The sequence below is a fragment of a genome, unplaced genomic scaffold (genome assembly GCF_019419815.1).
Source record: "Pyrus x bretschneideri cultivar Hongxiangsu unplaced genomic scaffold, Pyrus_bretschneideri_v1 Contig2, whole genome shotgun sequence".
Lineage (NCBI taxonomy): Eukaryota > Viridiplantae > Streptophyta > Magnoliopsida > Rosales > Rosaceae > Pyrus > Pyrus x bretschneideri.
The window spans coordinates 3,781,804-3,807,963 of NW_025999501.1; the positions used below are offsets into that span (position 1 = coordinate 3,781,804).

The following is a 26,160-nucleotide window of genomic DNA, read 5'->3' on the forward strand; positions in this document are numbered from 1 at the left end:
ATGTTTAATTTTTATTATTTCATCAGTCGTCATCGTTTAGCAGCTCATTTTAGTGATATTCTACTCCACATTTTAAGTTAAAATTGTACTTTTATTTTATAGGAAACTGCAAATAAGTTGTTATTTGCTACTTGCCTGTAGGCTATAGCAGGTAAGGTGTGTCCTGTAAAGCCTACAACCATACTCAACCTACTAATGCGACAAATTATTTTTATGTCTTAATTATATATATATATATATATATATATATATATATATATATATATAATGAGAAATCCAAATAGATGAAGCATTCGAAAAACTCTAAAATGTCTTTTTGTTTTCTTCAAAAGTGAATCCAACCAAATTCAAGAAATGAAGACAAACTGGTAAAAGTTTATAATTGAACATAACTTTTAAACCGATGCTATCGTGCGACTTGACATGATGATGAACATGGCATCGGATTTTAAACTGCTATGAGTTGTAAACTGGAGAAAACGCGTGAGACTCTCTCTCTTGTTTCCCAACCCTGCAAACTCCTTTGTCACCGACCCCAAGCCTTTGGCTTGGGTGCCGGTGGCCATCCTTGTCCAAGTTCCTTGTTCTCCTCTTTCCCTCCTTCTTTTGATCCTCTTCTCTCTTTTTCAATCCTCCCTTGAGATTTTTCTCATTTCCCTTGAACCATGTCTCAAATTTTCCTGTGAGTTTGTCTCACTTTTGGACTTCATGTCCTTCCTCTCCAACCTTCTCCTCTGGTGGTTCCTTTCCAAACCTAAAACTCCATCTCCCCTCACTTTTTCCCTCTGCCTCCCTTCCCCATAAACCATCCCCACCATCATTTGCTCTGATCTGCAGACTCCAGGCCGAATATGGTTGCCAACTTTATTTCCATCCCTCACTGTCCCCCTCCAAAACGACTTGCCGGTTACCATCGAGGCCAAGTGTACTGCGGCTTCGACCAAAGTAAGGGTATTTTACATACCCCCTTAACCTCACCTTCTATATATGTGTTACTATGTTTGTATATATTTGCTGGGATTCGTGAATGAGATTTGGATCTGATGACTATATTTTGGTTATGTGTCTTTGGTGAAGAATTCTGGTGTGGTGTACTTCTTATTGCAGGTTTGATACTTATGTGATGCGATGTCTTGTTTGTTTTCATCACTCGGTTGTTTTCTCTAGTGTTATTGCTTCGATAGCTACTGGCAAGACTTTCGTGGCAGTGACAGTGGTAGACACTACTTTCTGCTATAAAAAAAATTAAGGATTTGAGTTCCCGTTTAGTTTATTTACTTGAGCTATGCTTTTATGTATCTGTTTTTCCAATATATTTGAGTTATTTTATCTTCATTTGAGTTGACCTATAATCTACTATTGGATTAATACAATACCCAACTTTTACCAAAAAAAAAAAAAAAAAGCCTGCTATGAGCAGTTGCCTTTAATGGATTGTCAGTCTTATCTTCAGTCTGTATTTGCTTCCACCTTATTTTCTTCACTTTTGTTTTGGCTTTTGATTTCTCTCTCTCTCTCTTTTTGTCCTGCGTTTTGATGTCTTATTTTAGGCATAAGCCTGCTGCCTTTCCTGTTAGCTCTCGCGAATTTTTTTCCCTCCTATTCTTATTTTCTTCTCTCTCATCTTTTCACTTTGTTTTTTTTTGTCTCTATAAACAATCAGTATAAGATATTGATGTAACTTAGGAGGGGTGTTTTCAATTAAGATTTTGAGGAATTTTAATTCTTTTAATGAATCCAAGGGTATTCAATTAGGATTTTAAGTGATTCTCTGAATTTTAATGTGTATTCAATCATGATTTTAAGATAATTTATTAAAGTCCCGAGTGTGTTCAATTAGAATTTTAAAGAAATTTATAACATTCCAAGTATATTCAATTAGAATTTGAATTTAAAGAATTTGGAAAAGTTGAGGAATTAGAGAGAATTGAAGATATTTTGTAGTGTATTTTAAGTATCCACAAATCTCATATCTCTCCATGAGAGTTTGAGAGAATTAAATCAAAATTTTACATAAAATCTCTACAAATCAGTTAAATTTCATAAAAATCCATGCGTTTATAAATCCATTAAAATCTCTCAAATTTCCAATTGAGTACACCCCTGAATCATAACTGTTCAAATAAAAATGAAAAGGAAGAGAAATTAAGAAGGGAGCAAATCCTTCCCACTCAGAGCGGTTGAGGGTGTGCCCGCTCAGAGCGGTTGAGGGTGTGCCCGGTAAGTTTGTCGTATGACAGATGAGTGACAACGGCCCATCTCATTTTTTAGGACTCACAGGCCCAAGATTGTCAGTCTGACTCTACGCTTCCTCACTCTAATCATCAACTTATCATTATCAATTTTTACCTTTTACCATCTCAGTAACTCAGTTAAAAATTCCCAGCTTCCAGACGGTATACAAACCAAAACCATCCATACGCTTCGTTTCACTTCTCTCTCCTCTCTTATCCCTGCTTGGCGGCCTCGCATCTTAAAACGCGAGAGCAGCTGAAGCATATCAGATTTTCATCAATGGCGGAAACGCAAGCCGACAAAATCCAAACCCTAGCCGAGGTACCATTCCAATCATTTCCTTTATCTCCTCCAAATGTTCCAATTTCGTTCATGGAAATGCTCTCTGTTTACTTCGATCTAGATGCTAATTCTTATTGCTTTTTCAAAGTGAAAATTTTGAAATTTTGCTTCCAATTGTGGATCTGTGGTTTGGTGTAATAAGATTTTGCTTCTTTAATTTGTTGTGTAAATGTAGAGCTTAATTTTCTGTAGAAAAAAGTTAAACGAAGTGCTTTTTTTTTTTCATTGAAGCTGGAAAAAATTTCATCTTTTGTTGCTTGTAGGTATCCTTTCTTGTGTAGATTATATTAAACCTTCAGAATTACGTGAAAATTTTGATCAACAGTCGCATGATGTGTGCTTAATTTGTGCTTTTAATGCAACTAAATATTGTTATAGACAAGTTTTAGGTTTTGATTTACTCTGTTTGGTATGCCTTTCAATTTGTTTTGAATTATTTTTAAGTTGTGCAAAGTTTATTGCTTTGGTAAGCAATACAATTCCTGGATACTCTAGAGGAGCATTTTTAGGCCAGACAGTCAATTAGGTAAGAATTAAGCCACACTGCAGTATTAGGCTCTAAAACAAGTAAACAGTTTGTGTCAGGACTCAGTATCCTGGACGGAGTAATATCACCTTGAAAGAAATACGCTCGTAGAAGATTCTGTTGAAACTTGACATGTGTGGAGAAAACAATTAGAGCATGTCTTTGGTACTATAACAAGTGTGACTACGTCATGTTATAATGTCGAGTTAGTCCTGCCACATTAAAGCAAGCCTGAGTTTGGGAAAGCACAAAGTAGGGTAATATTTCTGGTACTATATTAGCACTAAGAAAATTTGCCACTGTGATTGCGGGATGTATTGGGATCATCTAGGACTCAAATGCTTGCAAAATCATAGTGGATGGTAGTGCCCACTTCGTTTGTACTAAACATTCTTCCACGAAGTAGGCATGAGCTGTTGTGGTGCAGTTGGATCATTTATGTGCTTGTTCCTAACCAAACTAGTGCTGAAAGTTATCCCCTTTCCTCGTCTCCTTCCCCAGATGTGCAACCAATCTAGTTGTATTAATCTTATAATCACTCATCAGTCTAGTTGTGTTACGCTAAGAACTAGCGCAGGGCCTGCTATCTGTGCCATGTGGCTGTTTTCTGGAGAATCATAAAAATCTTCCAGCCTTCTACTTACTGACATTACTTTAACATGCTTTGTTATATGCTCTCCTTTGTTAGTCCTGTCTTTTAATGGCATAAGATTAGTAATGGCTAAGTGTTTCCCTCTCATACTTTGACATACAGCAATACGCATTGGAGAAAGATGTGGGTACCAAGCCTGTTGAAGTAAAAGAAGTTGTTTCTGAGAAACCTGAGGAAACACCTGCTGCTGCAGAAGAAGAAAGCTCTGAAGTTACACCAGCTGTTGAAGAAAGCAGTGAAGCCAGTCCTGCTAGTGAAGAAGGCACTGAAACCAATCCTACCTCTGAAGCTGCTGCTGAAGAAAGCAGTGATAGTACTGACAACTCAGGTGACCAAGAAGTAGTTGAAGAGACACCTGAAATTAAGGTTAATCACCTATAAAGATATCAGTAATTTTCTTTTGTTTCCCTACCATAGTGCATACCTCATCTTATCTTTTGTCTTTATATGTTTGATCTGCTCACTGTCATTCTATTTTCATGTCCAGATTGAGACAGCACCAGCAGATTTCCGTTTCCCAACTACCAACCAGACAAGGCATTGCTTTACCCGATATATAGAGTATCATCGGTATGTATACAATGAGTGCCCCCCACCCCCATACACACATGCACACCACTCCTTTCTGTTATTTGATCACCATTTATCACGTACATTCTAGCTTGGTGCTGAGGTTTTGACAAAGGTTTCACTGGTACAATTATTTTAAGGTGCATAGCTGCAAAGGGGGAAGGTGCTCCCGAGTGTGACAAATTTGCAAAGTTTTACCGCTCTCTTTGCCCTGGTGAATGGGTATGTAATTTCAATGCTCTTTCAGGTCCTAAAATTGTAATGTTTGCTACTATTATTGAAAGTATGGCCTTCTGCATCCCCTACATGATGAATCATGTTCGGTTCTTACTTTAGTTTAGTTAAATTTCCTTTGCTATTGGAGAAGTTTGCCTTCTAATTGTCGATCTTATAGTGTTCTAAGTGGTGACAAATCTGGAAGGAGGGAAAACAGGTATTTAGTTGACAAGGCCACAATCATTTGACACTATGTGTGAAATAAAGGAGCCCCACAATTTGTTGGGCTTAATGTTTTGCTCAAGTTGATCTCTGTACTTAATGGCTTAATGTTTTACTCATGTTGATCTCTGTACTTTAAATTTCAGATCAACTCTTTAGCCATTCATTGATACTGAAGTAGCGTTCATATTTTTGTAATGCGTTTTATTCTAGAAACTGAACCTAATGGATAAAATAGTTTTCTCAATTGGATTGCCTTGCTTTTTTCATTTTTTCGTTTGACTCGCCTTGCTGTTTTGTCTATATTTGGGAGAGGTTAGTGCTTCAAATACTGTTGTGAAATCAGAATAGTATGTGTTGTATAACAAGTTATTAAGCAGTTCTATTATGCTTATAGTTGATATCAATTGTTTCTACTCTAGTTTACACAAGATACGAAGCAAAATCTTATTAGAATTTCTGTTGAGATGTTTTCAGTGCGTGGACCATTGCTGTTTTTACAGTTTCTGCTCTTTTATATTTAAGTTTTTGCTGCTGGGAGGAGAGAGAATATACCACAATCTGTGGCGAGTGCTTGTGAATGTTTTTTTTAAGTGGGTGTGATTTTGTTTGCCTGCACTTCAGGGACGTGGGCAGCCAGTCTCACTCAACATTGGAACTTTAATTATTCCTCATTTTAAGGATTGACGATTATACTTTCAAGCGTCCCGTTCTGGTGACCAAGAGAACATTTGTGATATTTTCAATATGGAAAGTGTTATTGACGCTCCAAAAATCTCATTCTACACTCCTCACAAGTGTATTTTTCTTTCTTAATATAGAAAGTTTGGAGTGTAGAATGAGATTTTTTGGAGTGCTAATAACAATTCCCTTCAATATTTGTCAAAATGGATAAAGTTCCTTGTTTGGATGAAGTACCCGATCTTGAGTATGGAATAGAACCTGTGAACACGCACTTATAGCTCAAGACATTTACCAATGTGTGACTTAGTTACTGGTGTACCCACACGTGCATCTGTTTGTGCTGGTGTTGAGTTTCCTTTTGCTTATATGTTTACATGCTATAAGGAATTGTTATTGTATTATATTCAGTTCAGGTTTTCTAGTTGGCTACTTCTCTCTCGTAAGTCTTGTATTCCTGAGCAGTGCTAAAGTTAACAGTGTTCTTGTTGTACTGTTTGTATGTATCAGGTTGAGAGATGGAACGAACAAAGGGAGAATGGAACTTTTCCAGGTCCCCTGTAGATGGTGTTGGCTTAAAAACTAAGCGTTGGTAATATCCAAGGTTTCCTCCAATAGATGAGTTTCTACATTGAGAGTTGAACTCTAAGGGAATGCCCTATTTAAAAACAATGAATGAATAAGAAATTTTGGCTTGTTTCAGAATACAGCAAAACTGTAGCTCATGAAATGAAGTTTTTGTTCATCACTAAAAGATAGTTTCATTTCTCATTATTTTGTGCATGAGCTGTTGTAAAACAGTTGCCGAAACCCCGGATGGAAGCTAGGTGACATTTGTTAAGAGCTTTCTGCACATGCCACACAGTAAAGATGCACTGTGCCTTGCTGATATTGGTTTTTTCAGTTTTATCTAAATTTCAGTTCATGAAATACTTATATTTAGATTGAAATGTGTGGTAAACTTGAAATATCTCCGTAGGTAAGCTTCCCGTATAGCAGTGCCACGATTAGAGAGGATGAAGAGGATGGCTGCACTTTTGAAACGTCATGATCACAGAGGGGACAAAGAGAATAGAATAGGGAGTCATACAAATAGGGAGGGAGAAGGGGAGAGTATTAAGAAGATGAACAAACTAAATTAGGTCAGCTTTTGTGAAGTATGGTGGATATTAGTATGGTGGATATTTTGGTAGTTTGAAGCAAGAATTCATTAAAAAGAGAAATGCCAGACAACAGTTGCTGGATTGGTGCAGTTGATATTACAAAAAGACATTGGCTTATGTATGGGTATCCCAGCATACAATCGATTTTTTTTTTTAATACGTTATAATCGTCTATACATGTTCATATTTTCTCACCATGAAGTAAACCAATTACTTGTTTTTATGAGTTTACTATATACATATACAACTATGAGGGATGCATTCATAATGCTAGTTCTTGCAGACTTACAAAAGTAATTGCATAATGTTTTCAGGTTGAATTATGAGAGAGATCAAATTTAATAAGATTTTTTTTGGTCGAAAATTTAATGAGCTAATTGTAGAGAGATAATGATGTATTTGGAGATTTAAGCTCTCACAAATTCTCATAACATTCAATAAGCGGCTCCAATTTTCTTGACTAACTAATGCATACCGTAAACTTTTGTGAAACTTATTTGATGGATACTCTCTAACAAATAATGGATGGTATACTTTTTTCACTACAGCTGGTAATTCAATATTGTTCTTACCATTAAGTTTCCTCCAAAATCTCATTTTCATTTTCAAGAGCAGTTGTTTTTCTAAAATGTCAAATGTTGTAAATTTTGTTCTTCATGTTTCAATGGATTCAGTCCACTACATATATGGTGCACGAAAATTACACTTGGTACAGGGTAATATTTCATACTTTCAATATGAATGCCGAGTTTTCATTGGAACATTTCATTTGCTTTAATCTTAAATACATGGTTCAATACTTGTGCATAAACTCGAGCATGATTTGTGTGATTTGATTTTTTTATTATATTATGATGCTAAAAGTCTAGACTCTCTAGACACTTCCTTGGATAAAACTAAAGGAGAATTAAGAAATAAAATCAAATAAAAGAGTGCATGACACCCAAATCAAGGTGTGATGGCCAAGAAGCGAAACTATAAAGTGTGAGTGATGTGAAAAGAAATACGAGTAAATTAAAACTAGAATATAACGAACAAGAGTGCAGTTAGCTAGTTAGAACACTTATTACAAAGCATAGTGTTAGAGCATAAGTATGAGTGCATCATAAAGTAAAGAATATTCTCATTCTAAAAGGACGGATATTTATACAGACAAAAAATTAACTTTCCACATTATTGGAAGTGCTAGTCAGCTAAAGGCAGTTATTCTTTTCACCACAAGAGTTCAACCTCTAGGTCCTAGAGGGGTGCAAAAAAAAAAAAAAACGTGAGTGGGCTCAAAAATAAATTTTTGTAAAATCGTTGATTTTAATAAAATATTAACTCCTCATTGTAAAACTTGTATAGGTTTTGAAATCATACTACTAGTAAATAAGAAGCAAAGTACACAAAATAACTGTAATAATCTCTAAGGATACTAGTACAACATATATATTAACAACAATAATATCTACAATGCTCATTAAAATCATTAAGCACACAAGTGATATAGAAAGTAGCTACATGAACGTGTTGGGTATATAAGTTACGTTCCAATACTACAATCACGTGAAGCTGGTACTAAGCACGTACATTCGTGTCGTCCTAGTTACCTAGTGCAATCTAGGGATAAGCTAGCACCTACTATGGATTCAATGTGAATGTAAAGGCGTTTGTAAACATACACATGAAGTTGATTCTAATCCGAACAATACGAATAAACAAAACACCATGTAGACATTTATAGTGAGTAGATAAGGCACAGGTATGAGTATGCCACAGTTTGTAACTTACCCACAAGATACTAATAAAATAATATTGTTTAAACATATATATTTTCTAAGTCAAGACATGGCATGTCACACAAACATTCAAAAGCAATTATGAAAATTATAATATAATATACTTGAAAGAAAAAATCCACTCACTAATACGTTGCAGGGTCGTAGCCATCTTGCCTTGCTTGCGCACAAAAATTCTCAGGATAAGTTTCTCCTATACGAGAAACCACTATACTAATCATTACATAACAAATACTAATGTAAAGCACCTAACTTCCTTTTGCTTGCTTAAAAAAGGGGGTTGAAAATGCTTGAGAAGGGATTTAATATAATAAAAAATAAAATAAAAATAAAAAAGTGCTAAAAAATGACGTGCGGGATTTGGGCGTTCATCACACACTCTCTCTCCTCTCCCTTGCTATTTAGTTGTATTTCTTAAACTGAACAATGAGTACTTTTGAAATTAAAAATATGTACTACACTACTTCTTAAACTAGTACTATCATTATTTTGAAACTAAAACAGTTACTGCACTATTTCTTAAATTGACTATTTATGAAATTGAACATGGATTTTTTTTTTTAAACTGAACATGGGTTAGCGTGTGCCTTGCAAGCGTTTTTGGTTTGTTTTTTTTTTTTGGTTTTTCCTTTTCTTTCCTTTGTTCTTATCATAAGTTATTAGATGATTTTTGATTAAAATTCAAAATTTTAAATAGCTTTTTATTTGTTTTTCTTAAAAAAATAAGAAACATATAAAATAGCTTGAATTTAAGAAAAGAAATGAAGTTGTCGGTTATTAATGAGTTTAAAAAATATATTTTAATTTTCACTTGATTACTCGCCTTCTGCGTTCCCCATATCAAATTTCTATGGCTGCTAATGGAGTGGTTCAACATTACCAATACTTTTCCTATTGATTTAAAGATTCGCGTTTTCTCCAAACAAAAAAATAGAAGGTTTTTAATGAATAACTTTTGAACCTGCCTGCAGACGAACCGTGGGACGTTTGGACAAATTATAATCAGCCAAAATCGAACGGGAAAATGGCAGAAGACTAACACAGATACTGCAAAATCTCACAATTACAAATACAAACCGCATTTATCAAGTCAATAGAACTTCGAAGAGGTTCAACACAATTGCAATTGCAACCAATGAAAACCATGTATACTGCAAATCTCACAATTACAAATACAAACCGCATTTATCAAGTCAATAGAACTTCGAAGAGGTTCAACACAATTGCAATTGCAACCAATGAAAACCATGTCTCGATTTCTTAAGATTACACATTAAACACAAGAAACTATAAACCCTAAAAACACAACATATTCTAGTCCCATTAATCAATCAAATCAAAGCGCTTATGTTCTGCTTCTTCATCCCTTAAGCCCTCTCACCGCGGATTCTCCTGGCAAGTTGGATATCCTTCGGCATGATGGTGACGCGCTTGGCATGAATGGCGCACAGGTTAGTGTCCTCAAACAGCCCAACGAGGTACGCCTCGGCAGCCTCCTGCAGTGCCAGGACTGCGTGGCTCTGGAAACGCAGGTCAGTCTTGAAGTCCTGCGCAATTTCACGAACCAGCCTCTGGAATGGGAGCTTTCTGATCAGCAGTTCTGTGCTCTTCTGGTACTTGCGGATTTCACTGCGGCATATTCATAAACACATTACAATCACAATCCAGCAACATAAAATCATACGTCTTAAAATACCCAGAATTCTAATTACAAAACAAGAACAATCGATTACCGAATCTTAATTGATTTCAGTATTACCCAGAATCAAAATTACAAATTTTAAGATTAATTGGGTCGGTAATTGCGGATTCAATTACATACCGAAGAGCAACAGTTCCAGGGCGGTATCTGTGGGGCTTCTTCACGCCTCCGGTGGTGGGAGCTGATTTCCTAGCAGCCTGAGAAAATCCCAATACAGAATTAACAAATTGAAAGAAAACAAAGCAGATTAAAGAGGGCAACAATTAGGGTTTGAGGGAGGTATCACGGACCTTGGTAGCAAGTTGCTTCCTTGGAGCCTTGCCTCCGGTGGACTTGCGAGCGGTTTGCTTGGTACGGGCCATCTGCAACCACAAATTAAACCCCAACAATCAAAACCCAATTCGATTCTACAAAATCCCAATCTGAAACGCAACCCAAGAACCCTAATTCAAAATTGCAGAAGCAATCGCTATAAATTGAATCGAAGAAAATGAAGAACAGAAAAGCGAAAAGAAAGACTTACCTCTTGGGCTTCTTAGATTCGAGAAGACGGAAGCGAATTCTTGGATTTGGAGAGAGGAGATTCTGTCGTCAGAAACTTGGGTGCGAATTGAGATTTCGTATCTCTCTCCGTGTAAATATAGTGCTTGTTCAACAAACGCAACTTGGCGGCGGAATCGTGGACCGCGTTGTTTCGCATTTGCTGATTTGCCCCGTCGCCTGATCGGACGGTCACTGCGTCCGCTCGCTGTGTTTTTTACTATCGTTAGTGAACGGTTCGGATGTCATATTTTGCATGTGCCACGGATCGTGAAACTAAATCAGTAGCTTCCTATTGGTCCTAATCCTTTCATTCTCTCACCCGAGTTTAACAAGAAATAGATACAACTAAGAAAGTAATTCTCTTAAAAAAGAACAAAATTTTGCTTTCCACAATATACCCTTCGTTAGAACTCTACAAATAAAAATTAAAACATAAAAGTTTGTTGGTTATTTTAAATTGTTTTGTTTATTACTAACCTCATGCGACAATTAACTCTTTATGTATCACAGAATACTGCGCATGACTTATTCTAACATTCTATTTCACGCAAAAATGCATAGGACTGGAGGTTCTTTTCGCTTTCCAAAGCTTCCATTTTCTATTCATCGTCTTTTATATTGGAATCATGTGAAGTGACGATATTCGGTTGTAGCTTTTCCTTTTTATATTGAATCACATGCAAATAGGGGTAGGCATCGATTGGGTTGGTTATGTTATATTTCAATATGTTGGCCAACCCAATAGGTTTAGGTCAGTTGACCCACTAAAAGCTCACCCCCTAGGTGCATGCTTATGTGGACACCAAGTGAAGTTGAGGTTTTAAATACGGGTGGGTTCAGTTCTAATCAGTTCGGTTCTTTGTCAAAACGAAATCAAACCGAATTTTTGATTCGGTTTGATTCGGTTCAATTTTTTCAATTTTTGTTTGGCTCGGTTTAATTTCGGTTTGATTTTTTTCAATGCGATTTTAGTTCGGTCTCTGTTTTTTTTTTTTTTGCTACTCTGACGATCAGCGTGCATGTTTTTTGGTGTGATGGTAAAAACATGCATGTTACTTGGTATATTGCTGAAAGTGCTATACTTTTTCTGCAAGCCTGACTGAAGCTTTTGGTAATCAGACACAGATGAACCCCCTACCTTTTGTTGAACAAACCTGTAAAAAATTGGAATATCGAAATAAAAAATACGTCTGAACATTTATGGATGCACCCGACATACATTTGTTAATGCAAATGTTCAAAGCTTTCACAATTCTCAACATGGTTCACACTCAAAAGTGTATTACAAACTGGTCAGAAGAAATACCGCATATTTTTGCAATGACAGTGACTAATAATATATATGAGTATTTGTATATGATATCATAATTAATATATAGGGTAAATAACACAAAACTATCTAAATTATTGGTTGCACCACAATCTCATACCTCATGTTTTAAACATTGCAATGTCATACCTTAATGAATTTGTTGTAATGTCATACCTCTGTTAATTAATCTGTTAAATTGACCGTTAAGTGATGATATGGCAAATGCAGAGCCCATATTTTACTGACGTGGCAGCCAACTAATAAATATATGTAATTGTTAAAATTATTTTAATTCATTTAAAATATTATTTTAAAAAATTCAACCTCATGACCCTCACCCCACCCAACCCATCATTCCCCTCACTTCTCTCTCTCGCCACACATCAACCCATAACCACCATTTCTGCAAAAGCAATAAAACCTCAATTTCTAAATCGTACAGGCTTAGTCAAGAAAATCAAAGAAAGCCATGTAATTTACATTAGAGAAAGAAAAAGAAACCAAATTAAGCAAACAATCAAGAATGGGTTGAGGAGTGAATTTGGGGTAAATACAATAGGAGTTGAGGAACATGAGCTTCTTGACTCTGAATTGGTACGTGTCATCAATGATGTTGGTTTGGATCTAGAGATTGACAGCGATGAAATCTGCCGCATCGGTGTTATTGGCGTGAATGGCGTTGGCAGGGATCACGATTTAGGGTTTCTCAGTGGCTAAGAAGGAATCGACGTCGACTTGGCGGTTGAGGTTGAGGTCGAGCTTAGTGTGGGTGCGGAGGATGAGGTTCGTGAAGCCTAGAGCTTGGAGCTTGCAGACGATGGTGGAGCCGCTGTTGTAGCATGAAAGGGAGAAAATAAGAGAAAATACGGGAGGGAAGAGGGGAGAGAGGGGTGGGATGGTGGTTCTGGGTTCTGGGGAATGAAGGAGATAGGTGAGGTGAGTGTCGTGCTGGGGTTTTTTATTTTTTAAAATAATATTTAAATGAATTAAAATAATTTTAATAATTAAATATTTATATTAGTTGTTTGACCATTGACACAAGTTGACTGCCATGTCAGCAAAATATGGCCCTACATTGCCACGTCATCACTTAACGGTCAATTTGACAGATTAATTAACGGATGTATGACATTGCAACAAATTCATAAATTAAGGTATTACATTGCAATGTTTAAAACATGAGGTATGAGATTGTGATGCGACCTATAGTTGAGGTAGTTTTGTGTAATTTACCCTAATATATATATATATATATATATTAAATAATTAATAATATCTATTGGTTCAGTTTGGCTCGGTTCGGTTTCCGGACCACCAAAACCGAAACTGAACCAACCAATTTCAGTTTGCTTTTTTTTTTGGTTTGGTTTTTTTGGCTTAGGTTTGATTTTTTTCGGTTTTTTGAACCCACCCCTAGTTTCTAAGGAAGAACTTCAAGGGATGCTTTCACACCTACATACCCTCAGATTTTAAGTAGGAGCTGAACTGTTGCATACTATTCAGCCTGAGACTTGGCAAATTGCAAACTCTAACCACTATTGGCCTAGTTCACTACCATAGGTTTATGCAACCCCTATTATCATCACTCCAACAATCATTGCTCTTGTATGTGAAAGCTAACAGTTTCACGATTTGACCTAAAACCAATTGTTAACTAACAGGTTGTGAACAAATCCAACAGTTATTGACATGACCTGTTAAACATTCACCTAAATTTTGAATTTTTGGAAGTGAATTGTGTTGGATTAACGGGTTGAGTTCAATCTGCTAGCTGTACTCCGCAACCGCAACCTCTACCACTGACACCATCATACCTTAGTTATATTACAAAACATTACTACCAAACACAAATTTATACATTTTAGATATTGATACCATACATGTTTTTCAATGTTTTCATTTTCAAAATTTATTTTTGAATTAAACTATCATATGTCTTATAAAAATATAAATTTATCCTTTTGGCTTCACAATGCAATACTTCAAAAATCATTCGTCTCTATACCGAACCATTGCCATGCCATCTCTACCTCTATTTGAATAAGAAAATGAATAACATATCCATTCAAGTAACCAGAAAAATTAACCATGTCCATAACTGCAAATTAACCATTGGTTAATGGTTATATCTATCTTCGTCAATGCAAAAAAATTATTCATTTTGAAACACATTAAAATTTAATAGATTTTAATTCTGTCATTAAATATCCACATCCAAATCATCAAAAGCATAACAAAACTTTTCGGAAGTGTTTATGATAAGCCATATATGATTGCAAATTAAAGCAAATTGGTCCCATGAAAAAAAGGAAAAGGATGACAAAAACAAATACAACAATTACTATAGGAGAAAGACGAAACAAATGATGAAATAATTTCAATATTTATTTCTTTTGAGGAAGAAAATTAAATTAAGAGAGGGAAAAACCCTAGGAACACCCAAGGCCCCTAGAGTCAAACAACAAGGCACTGGTAGTTGTAGAAGGAACACAACCAACCCAAACATGAAGATTATTTAACGTATGCCCACACGAGGTGATAACATCCGCAACAAAGTTTGCTTCCCTAATTTCAATAGTTATGAATATATGACACACCCCAACCAAGATCAGGGCGTGCTGGCCGTCACGTGGAAGTGACGTAGCCATGTGCAAAGTGCGGAAGCTAAAAACCGTAATATGAAAGTACGAATAATTTAAAACTAGCAAATATAATGTGATAAAGTATGTGCTAGCAAAAGTAAGACGCTGAATTCAGAGCTTTAAGCCTACAGCAGTCCAAAAGAAACAATACAACAAAAGTGCACCCGAAGGTGACCCTACGTAGGTGAGTGTTGATGAGCGCATATTTTACTATTTATGTTACTCCAAAAGCTACATTTTCTTGTGTCATGTTTGTTCTAAATGAATGAAATTACATGGTTTTGAGAAAAATATGAATTCAATCCTTTTAAGTTCAATTCAAATAAAGTAGTTGGAATTTGGTTTTGTTGAGTAAGTGGATTGAGTTGAAATGTGCTTGCTTTATATATTTTTTTCTTAAGTCAAAATTGGTCTTAAATGATATTCACAAGTTGGGAAATTATTAATTACATTTTTGGCTCATCCAAATCTTATGCATCTTTCCTTTAGAAATTAGGCAACAGCTTATTTGGTTGAATTTTTCTGTAGGGATCATATTGTTTTACAAGTCTAAAAGGACGTTGACTAGTCAACTAGACCGTTCACTTGCGCGTGGCTTCTTACCAATTCCATGGGAAAGAGTTTTTATTGTTTTCTGTTCCAAAAGAAAGAAAAGGTTGCATTCACCTCTTGGCATTCTACAAGGGTAGCCAACCGAATCCATCATAAAATAAGAAGAAAATTTAGTTTAGAAAAGGCCTGAAAAATAATCCCCCTGCTTTTCCGCACCTCTCTTCGTCGTCCTCTTTCCTCCGCCTGCTTTTCCTTCTTTTTTTGTTTTCTTTTCCCCTTTTACGTTTCTGTAACCGAAGAAAACCTTAACCCCAATTGATTGCTGATAGTAAACAAAGAAACGGTAGAAATCTTCAATTATGTTTGCTGGCCACTCTTTGGTACATTAAAGCACCCAAATGAATTCTGACAAACTTGTACCCTTGATCTCCTTGCTGTTGTTTTACCCCTTGATTTCAATAACTCAGCAAATCCAATTAAAACATCAACAGCCAAATCTCTCTTTAATGCCTTCACGCCAAAACCCCAATGCTCCAGATTCATCTTCTTGTAGAGATCCACCGATTGAAACTTTGGTGATTTTCTTTTCTTTTTTCTTGAAATGGAATTGGTCGGCTACCCTTGTAGAATGCCAAGAGGTGAATGCAACCTTTTCTTTCTTTTGGAACAGAAAACAATAAAAACTCTTTCCCATGGAATTGGTAAGAAGCCACGCGCAAGTGAACGGTCTAGTTGACTAGTCAACGTCCTTTTAGACTTGTAAAACAATATGATCCCTACAGAAAAATTCAACCAAATAAGCTGTTGCCTAATTTCTAAAGGAAAGATGCATAAGATTTGGATGAGCCAAAAATGTAATTAATAATTTCCCAACTTGTGAATATCATTTAAGACCAATTTTGACTTAAGAAAAAAATATATAAAGCAAGCACATTTCAACTCAATCCACTTACTCAACAAAACCAAATTCCAACTACTTTATTTGAATTGAACTTAAAAGGATTGAATTCATATTTTTCTCAAAACCATGTAATTTCATTCATTTAGAACAAACATGACACAAGAAAATGTAGCTTTTGGAGTAACATAAATAGTAAAATATGCGCTCATCAAATACCCCCAAACTTACATTTTGCTTGTCCTCGAGCAAAAGAAAGAGATACATGAAAATTAGTAGCATAAAAAAAAAAAAACGTTAGCTTCCCCCTATGTGACCCTCAAAGAATCTTTTGCAAGATGCATCATAATTAAGTTCGTAATAAGCACAAAGCAAATGAATCAACCACATTCCAATTCTTAGCAAAAACCTTTCAATCATCCTTGAAGTGTAGTGTGTGGATTAACCATGCCAATGCAATTCCAAGCTTCTTAAAATCATCATATGCAAACAAGTGACATCCTCACCGGGCATACACTCATTCACTCATATTTCTGGGTAATGTGTTTCACTCAAGTGATTTCAATCAAACATGCCGCCATATGCTTGCTTGTCAACCTACCTCGCTATTAACATCATGTAATTACTTGGATCTATAGGACTTTAATTTGGTTGCAATGGGGTTAAGGGTGATAGGCTAATGAAAGAAAGGATATGGAAACCAAAAGTTTTGAGAAAGAACACATTAGCAGTTTTCCAACACCAATATCACACCCACTCAAATTGAAAGCAAACAACATAACCCGTAGCAATTGCTACTCCCCCACATTTTCAACATCTCAGCAAAATATATATATATATATATATATATATATTTTTTTTTTTGAATGAATATTCATGACAGTACCCTGCAGATTTTTAACCCTTTCCCTTCTCTTTTTAATCATACTCAAATCTGCAGAGCTTCATCATCCCTCAAATTCACATTTCATTGTAATACACATATTTCATCCATTTTTTTTTCTATATAAATAAAACCCCAAAAGCACGACCTATGTAATACTTTCTCAAAACAATAAGGGATCGATTTCTGTGTATGGGCTCAACTCCAATATCGGAGCATGGTAAAGAGATGTGTCTAACAAAGAAATGGCTAAGTTAAAAGCTCAACGGGCTACTAAGGATGAACATAGCATATAAGGTAGGCATGAAAGGCTCAAACGACCCAAAGAAGGCCTATATCACTTCCAAGTTATTACATGAATTGATGAATAAATCAAGAGGTATAAAGCAAGTTCTAGAGATACATGTAAGAATGATATCAAACGCACAAGAATAAATGTGATTGCTGCATGATAGTTCAACCACAAAATAGGCTCAAAAGCTCACAAGGATTACATGAAGTCACTATATTCACATATGAAGTGTTAAACCATGCTTTAGTTTCACATCAACAAGGCAAAGTGCATTCAGTTTTCCAAAAATGATCGAACGTGTATAAAGCTAACAAAATGAATAAAGAGATTCATCTAAAACATGCTTACGACTTTCTCAATACTCATAGTTCAAATTCAATTCAATTTCATCATTGGGTCGGGAAGCTAACGAAAATCTAACTGAAAATAAGAAATAAAAACAAAGTTTCTGATTTTTATAGAATTTTAATTTTTTTTTTTTTTTTTTTTTTTTTTTTTATAAAAAAAACTAACTTAAAGTAAATAATTAAAAAGGTTGGATCCAGCCAATTAAAAGCAACATGCTTATTACAAATGAGACAGTCAGACTAAACAAATTCTCTTCATCCAGGGCTTTAAAATCTCACTCCTACCCCCTAAACTTAGATGAGACATTGTCCTCAATGTCAAGAAATAAAGCACGTAAACAGAAGAAGGGAAGGATAAATGAATAATATCACTTGAACAGAGAAACTCCCCTGATTTATGCTTCACATGGAAGCCATGGTGTTCAATGCAATAGCCACCCCCAACTTAAACATTCGCGGTCTCAATCATTGTTATGTGGCAGCTAGACGTCCCTACACCAACAGAAAATAGTCAGCGAGTAGCAAATAAGTGAAGACAGAAAACAAAACAAAGAAAACGAAAAATAGGAAATTAAACAAATAGAAAATATAAGAAAAGCATGGGTTGCCTCCCATGAAGCACTGAATTTATAGTCTTCAGCCGGACTATAGTGTTGCTCAGGCGCGATCAAATAAAGGGATGTCAATCTTCATTGCATCGAAGTTGACTTCCAAATAAGGTTTCAATCGTTGACCGTTAACTTTGAATGCATTCCCGGTCTCCAGATTTTGCACTTCAACTGCCCCATGAGGAAAGACTTGTAATACTAGAAATGGACCATACCAACGTGAACGAAGCTTTCCAGGAAAAAGCTTCAATCTAGAATTGTACAACAACACCTTCTGACCAACATAGAACTCTTTTCGCAGGATGTTTTTATCATGCCAACGCTTGGTTTTTTCCTTGTAAATTTGAGCATTCTCATAAGCCTCGTTTCTCAACTCCTCAAGCTCATCTAATTGCAAAAGCCTTTTCTGTCCAGCTGCTTGAAAATCGAAATTAAGCTTCTTGATTGCCCAATAAGCCTTGTGCTCGAGTTCAACTGGCAAGTGACAAGCTTTCCCGAAAACCAATCTGTATGGAGACATCCCAATGGGTGTTTTGTAAGCTGTTCTATACGCCCATAGTGCATCATCTAAGCGAAGAGACCAATCTTTACGTGATGCATTCACCGTCTTCTCCAGAATTCGCTTAATCTCTCTATTTAACACCTCCACTTGGCCACTAGTTTGAGGATGGTATGGCGTAGCGACCTTATGAGTGATATTATACTTGGCCAAAAGAGCTTTAAACTGTTTATTACAAAAATGAGAACCTCCATCACTTATAATCGCTCTTGGTGTTCCAAACCGAGTGAAAATGTTAGCCTTGAGAAACCGTAGAACAATTCTAGCATCATTGGTTGGTGTGGCAATGGCTTCCACCCACTTAGAAACATAGTCGACAGCCACCAAAATATATTTGTGCTTATATGATGAAGGAAAAGGCCCCATAAAGTCTATGCCCCATAAATCAAAAAGCTCAACTATCAAAATGTTATTCAACGGCATCTCATTTCTACGAGAGATATTACCAAGCCTTTGACATCGATCACAAGCAACAACAAATGCATGAGAATCCTTAAACAAGGTTGGCCAAAAGAATCCAGATTGTAGAACTTTGGCTGATGTCTTTGTTGCTCCAAAATGCCCTCCACAAGCATATGAATGGCAATGGTTCAAAATACTTTGCTGCTCATCTTCAGGAACACACCTGCGAATGATTTGATCTGGACAATGCTTATACAAGTAGGGATCATCCCAAAAATAGTGCTTCACTAGAGAGAAGAATTTCTTTCTTTGTTGAAAATTCAAATCCTTCGGAACCACCCCACTTGCCAAATAATTTGCAAAGTCAGCAAACCAAGGGACTGCACCATGTTTAGCAGCAAACAATTGTTCATCAGGAAAAGTCTCAGTGAATGGCACAACGATATCAACATCTTCTTCTCGAACTATCCTAGATAGATGATCTGCCACCACATTTTCGGACCCCTTCTTATCTCGAATCTCGAGATCAAATTCTTGGAGAAGAAGTACCCATCTAATCAGTCTCGGCTTTGCATCTTTTTTGGATAAAAGATATTTCAAGGCAGCGTGGTCAGTGTACACAATAACCTTTGAACAAATAAGATAGGACCGAAACTTGTCAAGCGCAAATACTACAGCTAACAACTCTTTTTCAGTGGTTGAATAGTTCAACTGGGCATCATTTAGCGTGCGACTAGCATAGTAAATAACATGAGGTAATTTGTCCTTTCGCTGTCCCAAAACTGCTCCCACGACAGTCACTTGCATCACACATCAATTCAAATGGAAGATTCCAATCGGGTGCTGTAATAATAGGAGCTGATGTGAGAAGCTTCTTCAAAGTGTTAAAAGCAGACAAACACTCCAAATTGAACTCAAATGTGACATCTTTTTGCAGTAAGTTGCTAAGAGGCTTGGCTATTTTGGAGAAGTCTTTAATAAATCGCCGGTAGAACCCCGCATGGCCAAGGAAACTTCGGACTCCTTTAACTGATGTAGGTGCTAGAAGTTTTTCAATAAGATCAATTTTTGCTCGATCAACCTCAATACCTAGGCTAGAAATTCAATGCCCCAATACAATGCCCTCTTGCACCATGAAATGACATTTTTCCCAGTTCAACACTAAGTTCGTCTCTTGACACCGTTTCAGCACAAGTGTCAAATTGTGAAGACAATCATCAAAGGAAGATCCAAAGACAGAAAAATCATCCATGAAGACTTCGATAAACTTTTCAATCATGTCAGAAAAAATACTCATCATACACCTTTGAAAAGTGGCAGGTGCGTTGCAAAGTCCGAAAGGCATTCTTCGATAAGCAAACGTCCCAAATGGACAAGTGAACGTCGTTTTCTCCTGATCTTCTGGCGCAATGGCAATCTGGTTATATCCAGAATAGCCATCTAAGAAACAGTAGTGGGAATGACCTGCAAGTCTCTCCAACATCTGATCAATGAATGGCAAAGGAAAATGATCCTTGCGTGTGTCATTGTTTATCTTTCGATAATCTGTGCAAACTCGCCAATCTGTTTTCGGTCTTATGGGCACTAACTCATTGTTGTCATTTTTAGCCACAGTGATGCCTTTCTTCTTTGGAACTACTTGAACCGGACTCACCCATTTACTATCGGATATTGGGAAGATAACTCCCACATCTAAAAGCTTGAGAACTTCTGCTCGGACAACTTCCTTCATAAGTGGATTGAGCCTCCTTTGTGCCTCAATAATGGGCTTGCTGTCTTCTTCAAGAAGAATTCGATGCATACATAAGGTTGGGCTGATGCCTTTAATGTCAGCTATAGTCCATCCCAATGTTGTCTTGTAATCTCTGAGTACTCGAAGCAATTTTTCTTCTTCGAGAGAAGTTAACTTGGCTGCAATAATCACTGGCAATGACTCGGAAGCACCTAAAAATGCATACCTCAGATGGGTAGGCAATTGTTTCAAGCTTAGCTTCGGTGCAACTTCAACAGATGGATAAATTTTCACTGGGGCAGGTCCTAAAGCTTCGTAATGGTGTCTCCAATGCAGATTATGTGGAGGGGCAGAATTGAGAATATTGACAATTTCAGTAACTTCTTCCACTTCAACTCTAGGAATGGATGAATGAACTAGACAAGCTTCGAGAGGTTCAGTTGGATGTTGTGCTCGGAACTGCTCGCTCACAATCTGATTTAAGATATCAATACTAAAACATTCTTCCTGCTCTCTTGGATGCTTAATAGCTTCAAAAACTTTGAACACCACTTCTTTGTCTTCAACTCGCAAAGTAAGTAAACCACTTTTGACATCAATCAATGTACCAGCAATAGCTAAGAATGGACGACCAAGTATAATTGGAATCTCTCTATCTTCTTCCATATCAAGAATCAAGAAATCTGCAGGTAGGATTAACTGATCAACTCGAACCAACACATCTTCGACAATGCCTCGTGGATAAGTGACAGATCGATCCGCTAGTTGTAGAGACACAAGAGTAGGTTTCATTTCGCCCAAACCTAGCTGTTTAAAAATAGAATATGGCATCAAGTTAATACTAGCACCAAGATCACATAAAGGTTTTTCAAAAGAAGATTTTCCAATTGTGCAAGGAATCGTAAAACTCCCTGTATCGGTCAATTTCGGTGGCAACTTCTTTTGTAAAATAGCACTACACTCTTCCGAAAGCATTACTTTTTCATGCTCCAAAAACCTCCTCTTGTTCGTACATGCATCCTTCAAGAACTTTGCATAACTGGGAATTTGTTTCACTGCATCAAGTAGAGGTATGTTAATGTTCACTTTTTTAAATAACTCTAAGATATGAGAAAAGTTTTGGTCTTTCTTAGCCTTCTGAAGTCGTTGAGGATATGGAACTGGCGCAACATTGACCCTCTCCAAAATCGAATCGCCTAGACGTGTAGAATCTGATGCATGAGGAACAATATTCGGCACTTGAGCACCTGAATTCATAAAACTTTCTTGTACTTCGGTGACAACATTCTCAGACTTTTCAACCAACGTCCTATTTTCTTCACCATTTGTCTCTATAGTTCTCCCACTCCTGAGTGTAATAACCTTTAATTGCTCCATATTCCTTGGATTAATCTCAGTTTGACTGGGAAACTTGCCCTTCTCCCTCTCAACCATTGCATGTGCAATCTGCCCAACTTGATCCTCTAGCTTACGAATAGATGCTTGCTGATTTTGTAGAGAAGTTTGAGTTGCTTGCATAAAATTATTGGTGTTTTGAGCGAGAGTGTTGGTAGTTTGAGCCAACTGAGCCATCATATCTTCCATTGAACTTTTCTTGGCTTCATTATTCTGGAACGGTGGAGATGGGTTCACTTGAATTTGTTGATTGTTCTTCCAAGCAAAATTGGGATGTTGACGCCAACCAGGATTATACTTGTCAGAGAATGGATTAAACTGTTGGCGATTAAAATTTCCAATTTGATTGGCTTGTTCTTCAATGAACTCCGGAAATGAACCCTTCATAGGACAATTTATACTAGAATGTGGACCTGCACAAATTTCACACATATTAGAAACCATTTTTGACTGATTAGAAGACATTAAAGAATCAAATTTCTTATTTAAGTTAGAAATTTGGGCAGCCATAGCCGTAAATGCATCAATCTCATGTACGCCAGCTTTCTTTGGTTGTTCTCTTTCTCCTCCCCAGTTTTGAGAATTGGCAGCCAAGGTATTGAAAAGTGTAGATGCCTCGTCAACAGTTTTAGTCATTATAACACCCCCACTGGCAGCATCTATCATTCGCTTATTGTCAGCGCTCAAACCTTGATAGAAAGACTGAAGCTGCAACCATTCCGGCAAACCATGATGTGGACACTTTAGTAATAAGTCTCTGAATCTCTCCCAACTCTCATAGAAAGGCTCGCCTTGGAATTGAGCAAAAGTCATTATTTCGTTCCTTAGCTTTGCAGTCTTGGAAGGAGGGAAAAATTTCTGCAAAAATTTGTTGGCCAAATCATTCCAAGTTGTTATCGAATTCGATGGAAGTGAATGGAGCCAATTCTTCGCCTTATCTTTCAGGGAAAATGGGAACATTCGTAATCTGATAGCCTCACTTGGCACATGATGAATCTTGAGAGTGTCACATATCTCGAGGAACTCATTGATATGCAAGTTAGGATCTTCAGCAGTCAAGCCATAATATGATGGCATCATTTGAATGAAAGACGGCTTCAATTCGAAGTTGTTGGCAGCAACTTCCGGTCGAACGATGCATGACGGTGAGGTTGTCACAGTAGGAGCGGAATACTCCATCAACGTTCGGTTCTCGTCCGGATTAGGGAGAGCCATTTCGTCAATCAATTCTTGCTTAGTTTGCTCTCTTAGTAAGTGATAAAAAGTCCTTTCGATCTCTGGATCAAATGGTACAAGCTCTAAACTCCGAGAACGGCGACCGTGCATGAACTTCAAAATGTACCTGAAAGCAAAAGAAAACAGAAACAACAATTAAAATCACACAAATAACAATAAAAATAAGTTAGCAACAGAACTAACTCAATCTTCGTCGACGGCGCCAAAAACTTGTTGCTAAAATTAGATTAATCAAAATCAACCCAATTAAGTCCGAAATTTTAATGCTCGCAAGTGTACGAATCGTAGTATAATATAGTAGGCAAGCACAAGATCGTTCCAACTAAGATTGAATGTAATTCTAACTATTTAACTAAATTTAAGTTTCATTTGAATTGGAAAAGAAAAATTGATGATTTGAATGAGAATTTTGAAATGGTGATGTAAATAAAATGAAATGAACTTAGCTAAGTGATGACAACTACAAAGTAAACAAATTATAATTCAATTGTGAAAAACACTAGAGCATCCGATTCACCATAACCAATCCTACTTAATTCCAACAGTTAATTCTCAACAAATAAACATCCAACTTGACGGTCTAGTTCCTCTAATTCATATAGTATCCATGGCATCTAGATTACTACGTATATTCATATGTGCTAATAATCTATGGCATCTAGACTACTAAACACACACAAGTTCATTTACAGTTTGGGAACTAACTAAAAAAACCGCATGAAACCTAGTGTATGGCATCTACAACAAGGAATTCATGGTACCACTTGCAAGACGCTAAAACCGAATTAATAACATGGCATATGCGTTAACTCGCATCACATATACTCAATTCAAACCCAAGTGGTAGCCAATCACAAGAATCAAAATCAAGCTCATAAGCACAACAAAATGATACTCAAAGTGAATGAATATTCATAACTAATTAAACTGAAAAATTAAGAATTCATAGTTAGGCTACATCGTAGCCCTAGCAAATGAAATTAGTTCCAACACATAATCGAAATTGGAACCGAATCCATCATAAAATTAGAAGAAAATTTAGTTTAGAAAAGGCCTGAAAAATAATCCCCCTGCTTTTCCGCACCTCTCTTCGTCGTCCTCTTTCCTCCGCCTGCTTTTCCTTCTTTTTTTGTTTTCTTTTCCCCTTTTACGTTTCTGTAACCGAAGAAAACCTTAACCCCAATTGATTGCTGATAGTAAACAAAGAAACGGTAGAAATCTTCAATTATGTTTGCTGGCCACTCTTTGGTACATTAAAGCACCCAAATGAATTCTGACAAACTTGTACCCTTGATCTCCTTGCTGTTGTTTTACCCCTTGATTTCAATAACTCAGCAAATCCAATTAAAACATCAACAGCCAAATCTCTCTTTAATGCCTTCACGCCAAAACCCCAATGCTCCAGATTCATCTTCTTGTAGAGATCCACCGATTGAAACTTTGGTGATTTTCTTTTCTTTTTTCTTGAAATGGAATTGGTCGGCTACCCTTGTAGAATGCCAAGAGGTGAATGCAACCTTTTCTTTCTTTTGGAACAGAAAACAATAAAAACTCTTTCCCATGGAATTGGTAAGAAGCCACGCGCAAGTGAACGGTCTAGTTGACTAGTCAACGTCCTTTTAGACTTGTAAAACAATATGATCCCTACAGAAAAATTCAACCAAATAAGCTGTTGCCTAATTTCTAAAGGAAAGATGCATAAGATTTGGATGAGCCAAAAATGTAATTAATAATTTCCCAACTTGTGAATATCATTTAAGACCAATTTTGACTTAAGAAAAAAATATATAAAGCAAGCACATTTCAACTCAATCCACTTACTCAACAAAACCAAATTCCAACTACTTTATTTGAATTGAACTTAAAAGGATTGAATTCATATTTTTCTCAAAACCATGTAATTTCATTCATTTAGAACAAACATGACACAAGAAAATGTAGCTTTTGGAGTAACATAAATAGTAAAATATGCGCTCATCAAATACCCCCAAACTTACATTTTGCTTGTCCTCGAGCAAAAGAAAGAGATACATGAAAATTAGTAGCATAAAAAAAAAAAAACGTTAGCTTCCCCCTATGTGACCCTCAAAGAATCTTTTGCAAGATGCATCATAATTAAGTTCGTAATAAGCACAAAGCAAATGAATCAACCACATTCCAATTCTTAGCAAAAACCTTTCAATCATCCTTGAAGTGTAGTGTGTGGATTAACCATGCCAATGCAATTCCAAGCTTCTTAAAATCATCATATGCAAACAAGTGACATCCTCACCGGGCATACACTCATTCACTCATATTTCTGGGTAATGTGTTTCACTCAAGTGATTTCAATCAAACATGCCGCCATATGCTTGCTTGTCAACCTACCTCGCTATTAACATCATGTAATTACTTGGATCTATAGGACTTTAATTTGGTTGCAATGGGGTTAAGGGTGATAGGCTAATGAAAGAAAGGATATGGAAACCAAAAGTTTTGAGAAAGAACACATTAGCAGTTTTCCAACACCAATATCACACCCACTCAAATTGAAAGCAAACAACATAACCCGTAGCAATTGCTACTCCCCCACATTTTCAACATCTCAGCAAAATATTTTTATGGGGCATAGACTTTATGGGGCCTTTTCCTTCATCATATAAGCACAAATATATTTTGGTGGCTGTCGA

The 26,160-nt window shown here is 36.4% G+C and overlaps 3 protein-coding genes across 3 annotated transcripts; 1 reads left to right on the forward strand and 2 right to left on the reverse strand.

Annotated features, from left to right (window-relative positions):
* Window positions 1–2,398: 2,398 nt before the first annotated feature.
* On the forward strand, window positions 2,399–6,215 carry LOC103962120 (cytochrome c oxidase subunit 6b-1). Its single transcript, XM_009374797.3, has 5 exons — window positions 2,399–2,556; window positions 3,858–4,121; window positions 4,243–4,325; window positions 4,466–4,547; window positions 5,955–6,215. Exons 1-5 carry the CDS (start codon window positions 2,515–2,517, stop codon window positions 6,006–6,008), a joined length of 525 nt encoding a protein of 174 aa, XP_009373072.2. The 5' UTR covers window positions 2,399–2,514; the 3' UTR covers window positions 6,009–6,215.
* Window positions 6,216–9,537: 3,322 nt separating this feature from the next.
* On the reverse strand, window positions 9,538–10,774 carry LOC103962136 (histone H3.3). The gene is made up of 4 exons (XM_009374809.2): window positions 10,614–10,774; window positions 10,381–10,452; window positions 10,211–10,287; window positions 9,538–10,017 (listed from the first exon to the last, which is right to left on the reverse strand). The coding sequence occupies exons 2-4, from the start codon at window positions 10,450–10,452 to the stop codon at window positions 9,756–9,758; spliced, it is 411 nt and encodes a 136-aa protein (XP_009373084.1). The 5' UTR covers window positions 10,614–10,774; the 3' UTR covers window positions 9,538–9,755.
* A 7,442-nt stretch (window positions 10,775–18,216) lies between these two features.
* On the reverse strand, window positions 18,217–24,902 carry LOC125476689. The gene is given in 5 exon segments (XM_048583026.1): window positions 18,217–19,924; window positions 19,926–20,222; window positions 20,688–23,597; window positions 24,576–24,646; window positions 24,774–24,902. Coding segments are annotated over 5 exon segments (5,115 nt in total).
* Window positions 24,903–26,160: the final 1,258 nt, after the last annotated feature.